The sequence below is a fragment of the Mya arenaria genome, chromosome 12 (genome assembly GCF_026914265.1).
Source record: "Mya arenaria isolate MELC-2E11 chromosome 12, ASM2691426v1".
NCBI lineage: Eukaryota > Metazoa > Mollusca > Bivalvia > Myida > Myidae > Mya > Mya arenaria.
Genome location: NC_069133.1, coordinates 56,230,287 through 56,242,797, shown reverse-complemented (window position 1 = coordinate 56,242,797; position 12,511 = coordinate 56,230,287). Strand labels below are relative to the sequence as shown.

The 12,511-nt window shown below is 36.0% G+C and overlaps 1 protein-coding gene across 1 annotated transcript in view; it reads right to left on the bottom strand.

Annotated features, from left to right (window-relative positions):
* LOC128212537 (protein SFI1 homolog) overlaps window positions 1-11,673 on the bottom strand; it is a 45,905-nt gene extending 34,232 nt beyond the window's left edge. The window contains exons 1-6 of the mRNA XM_052918023.1: window positions 11,345-11,673; window positions 9,176-9,382; window positions 6,628-6,699; window positions 5,143-5,253; window positions 1,773-1,867; window positions 779-896 (exon numbers count right to left, since the gene is read on the bottom strand). Coding sequence (XP_052773983.1) covers window positions 779-896; window positions 1,773-1,867; window positions 5,143-5,253; window positions 6,628-6,699; window positions 9,176-9,382; window positions 11,345-11,532 — 791 coding nt within the window. The 5' untranslated portion in view covers window positions 11,533-11,673. The remainder of the gene's footprint in view (window positions 1-778; window positions 897-1,772; window positions 1,868-5,142; window positions 5,254-6,627; window positions 6,700-9,175; window positions 9,383-11,344) is intronic.
* Window positions 11,674-12,511: the final 838 nt, after the last annotated feature.

The following is a 12,511-nucleotide window of genomic DNA, read 5'->3' as shown; positions in this document are numbered from 1 at the left end:
ATTTTCTTCGTGTAAATTGCATTTCAAAATGTACAGTATTTCTCCAGTTTTTACACCAGTGTAAACACCTCAAATTGAGCCACTGCCCATTTTTTTATGCAAAGGGCTATGCTACCCCCACTTATCCTCCTCATTATCATATACCGTAGTTAGTAAGGGGGCCAGTTAGGTATTCTTTTTGTATATCTCATACATTTTTGTCTAATAAAGCATCTTGTGAACCTCAGGGTTTTTTCAAACATTATCTGAGACTCCAGCATATTTATAATTATACACACTTTTAATTTTTTCTCTTACTCTTTAACCCTAAAAGATATTGAAACTTTAAGCAGGAATTAAATATTCTTTTAGAAAAAGCACTGAAAATGAGATGATAGAATTGCTTTGTGTTTTTAATGCATTTATCACATCTCAAGATTTAGATCTCTCCATTGTTATCATTTTCCAAAGAAGTAAATAACATGAAAAATCAACTTTGTGGTAGAATTGGAATTACACCTGCTAATGAAAGATACACTTGTCTGAAATTAAGAGTATCCTCATTGGTTAATCTGATCTTAATAATTCAAATCTTGCATTCATAATAATCATTTTTAAAGGTTTAACATCATTCAACATTTATTTTACTCTTAGTTTCATGAGATGATAAAATCCGACCAATCACTAAGGTCATTATTACTGAATATAGAAACAGGCATAATTGATCTTTCAGTCAGTATTCCTCGAGTATAGTGACAAAAGAACGGAAAGGGAAGCTCCACGGACAAAGTTGGTTTACCTGAGAACATTTGTGTTTTGCAATGAGAGAGCAGCTCGGTTTGCCTGGGATTTGTCCCGTCTAGATTCCACATACTCTTGCCAGCCACTGAACGCCTTCTGCAGCAACTTCTTACTTGCTGAAATATATATATAAATTTTTGTTTTACCAACACCAAAGGCTTAAAAAACAGCATTGTTGTAAGAAGATGTCTAGGAGCTGTAAGGGGTATCAATTATGCTTGTCTCTTTCTTCAATTAATCAAAAGGCAAAACTTTTGGTATGTAATATGAGTTTTCTTATAGCGTTGTGACTCTTGTTTAATGTTTGTCTAGGCGGGTGCTTGGTTAAATGTTAAGCTACAATGTTCTTGTTGTTCCCATTGTTTTATTGCTACACCGATGCATCCTGAACATGAGTAAAAGGTTAAACAAACAACAATGATACAAAGGTTAACACTTTCTTTGCGGTGTATTTTTAAACAAAAAAAGTTCATGCTTTTTAAAGTAACACTCTCACAGATTGAACATTTTGACATTTTTTTAATATTTTTTGTCTTTTTTCCAGACTTCAGTCAATTTGTTGCTTAAGCGTAAGCGGAGGATCATGCAAGTAATGGAAATCCAAACGTTAAAATTAAAGGGAACGAGGAACTCAATGAATATATTTTTTTCATCAAGCCAATTTTTGCAAAAATGTTTGGAAACAAGTTACATAAGACTGCTGACAAAAAATAGATTGTAGTTGTTTATATTTAAGTTTAAAAATGGATGTTCAAAAATTTATGTTTTATGCATTTTTCTTAAACTGTTAGTAAACCATTTAAGCCATAAAACATTAAATCTGCGATCTGATATATTTCAGCAATCTTTTATCGTTGGTTTGCAGATATTAAAGCAAAAATTTGCTCTTTCCAAGTCAAAAAATAAAAAAAGTTCTATGAGAGTGCAGCAATAAGTTCCAAACATGACATTTCACATTGACAGGAAATCTATGCCTGTGTCTGTGTACTCACCATGGTGTTCAGCAACTGATGTTTTGGCATTCCTGATCCTTCTCTGCACAATGAACATCTTCCAGGCTCGGTAAACCTTCTGGCACTGAACAAACCTGAAGACCAGTGTTCACATAATGATGTCCAGATTTTTTAACAATATCAGAACTGAAGTCTGATTTTCAAACATTTAAAAAGTCCCTGTTTGTACTTGTATACAACATTTAACTGTGCTATATATTCCTATCATAAACCAATTAATAAAGCTTGATAAAACACAGCACCTTCCCTTTAAATTTACTTCAGCCATTTCATTTTCCACACAACAGTGTTCTTCACAAATCAGTGTGTGAGATGTCCCTCCAAAATGATAATGCTAACGCATATGGAGGCTATTCATTGCCAAAAGTCCAGACGTGTAATTCCCACAATGTGCTTCTTAATCGTTCTAAATATCTCTTACATTTGTCAATGTAGACGTGCTATTTGTTGTTTCTATTCGTCATTTTTGTCGTATTGATTTGTCATTTGTCATTATAGTAGTCAAAATGTATATTTGTCAGATCGACCCTGTATAAACTCACTAAAACATAGATCGTATACTTGCCTTTAACAATATGATGATGTAATTTAGAAAGCCGAATCATGCATATGTAAAACTGCAATCCTACAGTCGACACTCGCATTCGTAAAATGAACATTTGCAGTCCAACAAGTCTAGGTTTACAAAAGTCAATTGACAAGTTCAGAATTACAAGGATAGACGATTTCGCCTATACCTTATATGGTAAATGTCACCGGAAGAAACGAAGGTGAATGGGCGGAGCTAAAGAATCAGATTTTCTTTCGTTTATTTCCGTTGAATCAAGCAAGGGAGATAACATCTTCGCCTACCGCCTGTAAATTTCCGGTTGTAAGTCCGAGTACTCTCTCTTTATTTCACAATAAAAACTAAAATTAACTTCATCTTTTATTTTATTTTGACGATCAATAGTCCTAAATGGGTTATAATTCACCATATTATTTAGTAAATTGCAGTTGGGTGTATCTGAGCTGGGCTCACGGACCCAGATTTATACTGCCACTGTCAGTTGTTTTTTTACTTATATACCCAAACAAGCAAAAATTGTCCATTTATTTTATTTACAAGTGGACCATGGACGGGTCATTCAGTGGGGGGGGAGCTGTAGGGCCTGTGTCCCATACCCCCAGTTGGCCCGCAAGTAAACTTAAAGGTTAATTTTTTGGTCAATATTTCTCAGAAAAAAAATACTTAATTACGCCATAATGCACCAATTCAGACTAAAAATATTCTAGGGAGAGTACTCCTAAACCCCACTTCCCACATTTTAAACATATTAATGTCATGCCCACTCGAGGGATCATGTCCAAAAAGTTGTGCCCCTAAGTAATGCCCCTCTAACGCAAGTCCCTTTTCAAAACCTGCTCCAGCAAACCCACGAAAGTTTTGATGGACATCATAATGATATCCACCTAGTTTTGTCTGATGTTATACATTTACTATCTTAATAAGCATGTATGGTGTAAACGTGTAATTTTAATACATCATTGAAACAAAATATCCATGTGGATGGAAGAACAGCCCTCCAACCCACTTGTGTCCCCCAGTTATGAATTACGGGATCTGCCACTGTGAACCATAACAATCAAGTGGGGGATATCAAAGAACGTGAAAAAATAGATATCGTGAGTCTTAGATTAGAAAAACAAACGTGCGATTTTTCCCCTCCAAAAGGGCTAGGTCCGCTTCACTTAAATGTGAAAAAAAGCTCTGACTGTTGAGTGTGGGTGGGGTATAAAAGGTAGCAGCAAGTAATAATTGTTTATTAGCAATAAATTGACTTCATCATTAAAATACTTTATTAATTACCTATAAAATAATATTCGTTACAGTATAATGTACGAGTTATATGAAGTTGTAATCTAAGTGTATTTTATCCATACAGTTCCAGCTACCAGGTAAGAAACCTCTGGGGCATCTTAGTGAATAATTTCAACTTAATGAAAATTTAGATTTTTTTCTTCATAAATTTTAAATTATCTTATATTACTTGCAATCTTAAACATTGCAAAAAGGCAAGAAAGTGTCCTCTAATGGTAGAATTTAAAATAGTGTTTATAGTAATTTAAAGCTGCACTCTCACAGATTGACAGTTTTGACAACCTTTTTTTGTCCCAGACTTGGCTGATTTTGGCAGCAATGCTTTCTATACAAATAATAAGATTACTTACAATAAAACAGATCTAAATTGTTTGGAAAACTCCCGACATTTTTCATTTTTCTTAAAACATTACTGTAGTATCACTTTTAGCCATAAAACATCAATTTGCGAACGTACAACTGAAAAACTGTATCTGATCTTTTGTCAGCAGTCTTATACCACTGGTATTCAGACATTTACGCAAAAATTGGCTAATTCCAAAACAAAACAAAAAAATAGTTGTCAACACGGTCAATCTGTGAGAGTGCAACTTTAAAAGAAAAATAAGACAATGGGACTTTTCATTCTTGAAGTATAATTTAATGCTAATGACTTACATTTTGTTGTGTTTGAGTCAAGTATCATTTTGCATACATCTCATTTCATGTCATATGTGCGTATTAATTACTATTATACAGACAAAAACATGTTGTTATATCATATAATATTTTATTCGACATGAAATAATCTATAATCCATCCTGTTTCCAAATCATAGTCCATAATGTCATAATATAGATGATTCGTAATGTCCATAATAAGGTTCGCAATGTCCATGGTTCAAAGTATCCATAATTGGTTTAAATAGAGCCGAGTGATAGCGGAAATTTCCGAAAGACGTAAGGAGGAGTTAAGACATGGTTAAGGCGGAGTTGAGACATGGTACAGGCGGAGCTATCTATAAATAAAATTAAATTCATCTCGTAAACAAGTTCAACTGCGAATGAAAAGTCACCACCATACAATGTACTTTGTAGAACTACGAACTGAAATCTGTCTTCTACACACCGCAATGTAAAACTCGGCATGTGACTTTCACAGAATGACGTCTGTTGAATAGATGCAACGAGAATAAAACTCCAATTGGTACAATGAAAAATGAAAATGTGCAGTGTAAAATGTAAGCATACAACCGACGAGTTGGCGGTTGTAAATATGTTACAAACCTAAAATACACACATACACGTCTGGACTTTTGGCAACGAATAGCCTCCATAAACGCAAACTTCATGTGGTATTTGTTCCTCAGCTTTTAAATGTGGATTTGGTATGAACATAAACATGAATCAATGTTTAAATAATAACTTATGTATTAAAACAATCATATGTTTGTCATAGATGTGGATAGATTGTTAGCCTGCCTTCCCCTCTAAGCACATAATCTTTTACCTGAAGTGGCACTCTGCGCGGACCACCAGTCTCCATTCCCTGCGTAACTCCCACCACATCAGGTGCCACACCCTGAACGTCCCTCGTAGCAGCCGGCGCTGGTAGTGATGTCTAAGAACACATAAAAGAGAATCATTTGATTCTGTGTAATTATACTTTTGGTGCTCCCACTGTTAAATATATTGAATACTTACACTGAAACTTAATTTCTCATTTATTTCATGCTTTTAATTTAAATTTTAAAACTCGGACAATCTTTTGATCATGTACTCGGGTACTCGATTACTCGGAAAAAAAAAGATTTTTTTTTTGATATTCATGACATATATTGTGCGTTGGTCGTATTATTGCTCATTTTCATCTTTAAATTAAACTTTCATTATTTACTTTAACAGAAAATTAAATAAAAGAAAAACATATGCTGTTTCATGCTTTTTTTGTCTTTTTCAATTTTCATTTAAATGATTTCACATGTAAGTATGCACTGCAAATTAGCTACAATATAGCTGGAAAGTTAAACCCGGATTTTATTCGGGCGTCTTGAAGAACGAAAATAAATAGCATACATAAAAATAAAGAACGAAATACTTCGTACTGTATTATTATTGTTTACCTCATTAATATTCATAATTCTTGATTTAAGATATCAACCAATCAATTGTGATTTATAATCATTGCAAAAACATTTAAAATACGCCCATTAAGAAATCAATGCTCATAACGGTCGCTCGTTAGCATCCATTGTTTGGTGAAAGGTCTCTAATTGGTAAACAATAGAATTGTGTGGGTGAAAGCTCCGCTATCAAAACTTCGCTTATTGACCAATCAGTGCTAATTGGAAATAGGGGCCCTTTGTTGACAATTTGCAACTCTCAACTAATTTATTAGGGTCATTTGTGTACACAGCGGGGATTAGAAGGACCGTTAATTGTCCTCTTGGCATCTGTTACATCATCTGTAAATCGTGTAATTTGTGATTAGATTTTTCATTTTTTTCGGAGTACCCGAGAACTCGGACGTTCGATCGAGTACTCGGGTACTCGTTGCCATCCCTACTTTAATTCATCATTTACTCTCATAAATGAACAGGAAGGCAGAGCTTAGCCATTAAGTAACTAGCATGGAGATTAATTACAATGTTTTTCACTGGTACAACACCTTAGTTGTTGAACGTTGACCATGACAAAATGGTACAACAATGTTACTTTTCTATACAAATCGAGTATTGAATTATTGTCAGAACAAGAGGTTTATGCACCTGTCAGAAATACAGACATTTTGCCTTAAAATAACAGTACTTTACATGCAAGATAGATTTGAAACATGCATGTGGATAGCTGTATGACAAACATAGAGACTGAACCTTAATGATTTACCATCATTTGGAGATGTGTACCATGAATCATCATTGTCCGCTTCAAAACAGCTGAGCAAGCTCAGTGTAGTTTGCCATAATCTAACATTTCTATAAAATGTGTTATTTACCTAGCTTGAGATGGTGTCACACGTCCAAACACTTTCCTTTTCCACAACCTGACATACTTCCTGGCCAAATGTCTGCAAAACAATAAACAGATTTAACTATTGAAAACTGCAATCTAATTTACAGTTCTACACCATATTAGCATGCAAGGATATATAAAAAATATATTTTGAAAAAAATCCCAACCCCTCCTTCCAATTAATTGTAGTTACCTAAACAACCTTAGCTAAGATGCCAGCCAATATGTTCAATAACGTCATGTTCATTGGGAATATGTTGGGAATATGTTGATGACACACCCTCATATTGCTCATCCATAAGCACATATGCCTATAGCACCAGCAAACAGACTCAAAAACTCATCTAAGATTTCGTCCCAATAACGAATACAGCGCCGGTGTCCAGGTTCCGCTGTCATATCCGCCCAGTCACTGTATGGCTTTCTTTACACTAACGTCTGATGTTATGTTGGATCTGTCCAGCCAAAGGCTTCACAATGGTTTGTTCCATTTATATAATTTGTATAATTAGTCTATAACACTTTAAATGCAAATTTAATTAAAAAATCAACGCTTACAATAAAAAAAATCAACGCTTACAAAATCAACATGTAAGAAGCGAAGACCAATGAGAGCATTAATATGCAATAAGATTACTGTCATCTGTGTTTTAAATATTGGGGTTAAACTGGTGGTCTATAAATTAATTTGAGGAATAAATATCACTGAAATGAGATTAAAAAGCTCAGAAACAATATGATGAAGTTTAAACCTGTTCTTTGATACCATATAACTGACAATTGACAAACATTTTGGACATTTTCAAGGAGGCCGAATTATCACTGCACAAATTATATAATCACTTTTTCAGTTTAATATTTCGGAGTACTAGTTATGGGTATGCTATATAATTTGAAACTTAGACCATCATTGGTCAGTTAAAGGAAAGCTCATTTCACTTTGAAAACTGTCAATTTGATTTGTGAGACTAACAAGATAATAACTTAAAATGCCAATTTATAAACATGCTAACACTTTCTTTAAAGATAAATATCAGATTATCGTGACACTAACTAGATATTCATCTGAAATTCTTATATTATGATGATTCATAAATTATTGTACATTTGTTTATACGAGGTATGTTCGGAGAGTTCCCGGACTGTACTAATAACTTTGTTATTTTTCAACGTAGAGCTTTGAAACTTCGGCCAAGTTGAGACACATATATATTCATTTTGATAATAAGCGGACATTCGCCTAAGTCAATACATTCTTAAAATATTGTATCCATAGCAACATAATATTTGCTGTTGTGGAGCAAGCCATATATTTTCCTATAATGTTCACATTAAACGCATTTTGTAACGTTAAAAAACGCGGGAAACGTCATATTGACGTCGAACCTTAACATGACGTCATTACTAAAATACGCATGACGTCATTTGAACAGACACCGCCTCGCAAAACATACTCCAAAACAGGTGCTCAAAGCAAACATTCAACGCCAAATTATTGAAAAACAGCGTGTCGTGATACAGTTTCTCCAGAGTTTAGATGTTTCACCGTCGAAGTTGAAGAAATCGTTTGGAGACCAAACTTTGAGTCGCACAGCTGTTTTTGAGTGGCACAGACGCTTTCAGGAGGGGCGCGAGTCAACATCCGACGACGAGAGATGTGGGAGGCCGGCACTTGTGGCGAAAAAGCGTGAAATGGTAAAGTACATGCTTGATAGGGACCGACGAGTGTCTACACGGGAAGTAGCCGAGGAATGTGACATTGGGGTAGCAACAGCGTATAAGTTAATTACTGAAGAGTTTAAGATGACAAAGGTGTGCGCACGTTGGATACCAAGGCTGTTGGATGACAATCAGATGAAGGATAGGGTGAATAAATCATTGAACTTTTTGAGGTCCTATCGACGTGAAGGGGACAGATTTCTTCAAAGAATAATCACAACGGATGAAACATGGTTTCAGGACAATGCCCCAGCGCACAGGGCCCGGTACACAGAGTTGGAGCTGGATGTTCTCAGGATCGGCAGGTTGGAGCACGCCCCCTATAGCCCAGACCTTGCGCCACTTGATTTTGCGCTTTTCCTGGCCGTCAAAGCCCAGCTACGCGGAATCCGATTCGACGATCTCGAGAGCCTACGTTGTCACGTGCAGACAATTATGTCTTAATTTGATAAACAATGGGTTCAAACTGTTTACACATCATGGGTCAGGAGACATGAACGTTGCGTGCAAGCACATGGCCGCTATTTCGAGAAGGAGTAAACTGAATTGACGTTGATGATATAAATTTTAACGTCGGGTTGCTCCGCCATATCGTTGGTACATGTTTTAAATTTATTGTAACTTTTTTACTGTTATATGTATGGAATCGAAATTTTAGAGTGAAATGGAATAAAAGATGTAGTAAATCCGTACTTAATTTCATTATAATACAATGAGCCTTTCAAAAGGAATGCGTTCAATCCGGGAACTTTCCGAACATACCTCGTATTAGGCTATTTGAGAATAAGTGTGGTTGCGAGTTGAAAATATACCTTATACGTATTTCCTTCATTCTTCCACCTCTGTTCCATGTATAGCCTGGCCTGTAATGCTTGATGTCCACTGTGACTTGCTTCGTCTTCTTTACTCGCCTCTTTTGTCTGGCAGATGACAGATGGCTATCATGGGTCTGCCTGACAGATGACAGAAGGGGTGATGGGTCATCATGCAGCACTGCTATATCTGGTTTTGTTTGTTTTCTGGTTAGAATGAAAAACATACCATGAATGTCTTAATAATTTACTCTTAAGTACTAGTGTACACATTTTAATGTGCATGGAAATAAGAAAATATTGTAGAAGGATTAACAGTAGTGAAGTTGTTGTTTGGGTGGCTGCAGTAACAAGCCCCATCTTATGTTTTAACAAGCCCCATCTAATGTTTTAAGTATTTAAAATTCTTAAACAAACAATTATAGGATTCACGAGGCCTGTTCAAAGTTTTAAAATATTTCTTCTAGGGGTATATTTAACATATTGGGTGAGTTACAAATGTGTTTGGGAGTTCGCTTTTGGCTATGTTTCTCAGGTATATACAAAAAGTCTCACTAACATTAAATCTAATCCATATAAACATGGGCACGTAGAATCCAATGACTCTACATACATGAAATGTGTACATTGTACACTTCCAAAAATCAATCCTGTGCAAGTACAGTCGACCAGGCCTCAGCCACATTTGACCAAACATTTATGTTCAATAGGCCTTAGTAACCTTATAAAAGTGTACAATCTCACCTGTTGTACACTTATCAACGACCAGATTTATAAAGAATTCCTGAATCCTATGATGGACTGGCCCTGTGATCGGCGCAGAATTTATGCATAAACTTCAGTATGATTGCAACATAGAATTACTATACTTTTCACAATTTGAAATTAAGACTGAAGACACAGGCATCCGAAAAATTGTTTATATTAATTCAGTCCAGACAGTTTTTCCTCCAACATCAGAAAAGTAGAACCACTGGCAAGGATAAAAAAGTACTCAATATGGAACTACCTTTTTATAGCCAGCAGGCAATTACCTCCCTTGTTAAATAATCATCTTCTTTGGCACCAAGGAAATCAAGCTTGTGGCTATAATCAAAATCCAAATTTAACATTTCTTGTTTCAAATGGCACAAAAAGGTTTTCACACTGACTCCAAGAATTAATTCTGCACTCTCCTCCAAACTATTGAAAGAACGATTTGACTTTTCACATATTTTTAAAATTTAAGGACATAGCTATGACAACCACAAAATATCATCTATCTACAGGCGTATTATTTCACTATATGGTAATGTACCAAACAGTTTAAGCGAAAAAAAAATCTTTTTTACTACATTTTGTTTTACTGAAGTGAGAGAAAATGCATTTACCATGCCTGCTTCCATAAGATTCATCCCAACTTTTGTGCAGGTAGTTTTTATGTAGTGTTTTATGGTATCAGAATATGTTTTTTAGCGCAATGAGATTAATAAATGTGTTAAATAGTAGGCAATAAATATTCGAAGGAAATATGAACTCATAATGAAGGTAATTTCAAGATTGTGGCCACGTAGATTATCTGTGTACGCTACTTATTGCTTGGATAAAGTCCCAAGTCTGCAATAGTAAACAAAAAAATGTCAAAAGACTTGTTGAAGGCCATTTAAAGAGGACTAATGCATCAGTCATTTGTAACCACGGCCCCCCAAGGTCTGGGGAATAACAGGGACTTTGACTTTCAGTCCAGACAACCCCGGGCAAAGTCTCCGCCCTGCTTGTAAAACCCCCGCCAAATGCCCCCGCACCCAAGGGACCGTATATAAGGCCAATTTTCCCACTAAATTTTGCGTGAAGACAAAACCACCGCAGTCACCCAGCAATGTGGGGCCACCTGGAAAGTAAACACATGTGCCATTTCCCTGGCTATCCCTGGTATACCCCCGGACCTGGGGGGGGGGGGGGGGGGGGGGGGGGCGTGATAACAATGGACTGGTGCATAAGGTAATCATCTAACTTATAATAATCTATAATGGTAAGCATTTACATGTTTTTACAATTGTTCAGGGTTTGTGTACTGTTCAGATTTGGTCCTTATCCAGTAGTGTAATTAGGGCTAAATTTTATTTTACTATTTTGAGTTGTCTCCCTTCACAGGTTTAAAGGCAAGTCTGTTCAAGAATTTACACTTACCTATATGTAGATTGTACTACTGCATCTGCATCCAACTCGTGGGTTGAATAAGGATTGTAGTCACCATCTCCAAGCCCGTCTTCAGCACGTGCCAACAGCCTCATTTTCTCCGCTTTTACCTGCAAATGGTTTCCTAAATCTCGCAGTACTGCCTGACGATTTTTGACATTTGGTTCCATCTTAAACATACACGATTCAATTTGAGCCTTATATGTTCACAAAAATTATTCAACTGTCATGTTTGTGTATGCACATTTTGTCTTTATAACATGATATAGGAAAACAATTATTTAAACTGCACATAATTGCTCTTGCTAGAATGAGTATGTGTGCCGCCATTTGTAAACAAAGTGAAGATGTTTCAGGGGAGCTAACTCATTATCAATGGATTTACCGTATACTCTACCGTTCCGAGCAGACCATAGATATATCGGTAAAAACTAGTAATTATATATTGATTTTTTGATATTTTCATATTGCAATACGCAAATTAAAGATCAGCGTCCACATAAATTAAATCCACAGGTTATATAACTATCTTCCATTAATGTCAAACCCCTACTGGAGGTCTACCTAGACGTATGGTAAGTATATAAATACTAGAATCACGGTACTGCCTCTGGGTGGAACACCTACTAGGAGAGGATCGAAACGGTCCAACGCAGAAAAAGAAGAGAGGATAGAAGTAAGGATAAAGTGGTGAAGGGAAAGAAGAGGACGGATGAAAGAGAGAAGAAGGAAGGGTAGAAAATGAAAAGAAGGAGAAAGAGGGAATGTAGAGAGGATAGAACGGAGGGGTGAAAGAGGCGAAGGAGGGAATTGATGATAGGAAAGAGGTTACGATTTCAAATGTTGGTTTGATTTTACTTATATTAGGCAGATTATCACGCTGTATAGTGCAGTACAATACAGTGCACTGCTGTGCAGTGTAGCGTAGTGTAGTGAAGTGCAGTGTAGGGTAGTGTAGTGCAGTGCAGTGTAGTGTAGTGTAGCGTAGTGTAGTGGAATGGACTTTAGTTGAGTGTTGTTTAGTGTAGTGTAGCATAGTGTAGTGTAGTTAAGTGTAGTGAAGTGTTGTTTAGTGAAGTGTAATGTAGTGTAGTGAAGTGTATTGTGGTGTGGTGTAGAGAATTGTAGTGTTGTGCAATGTAGTGAGGTGTAGAGTAG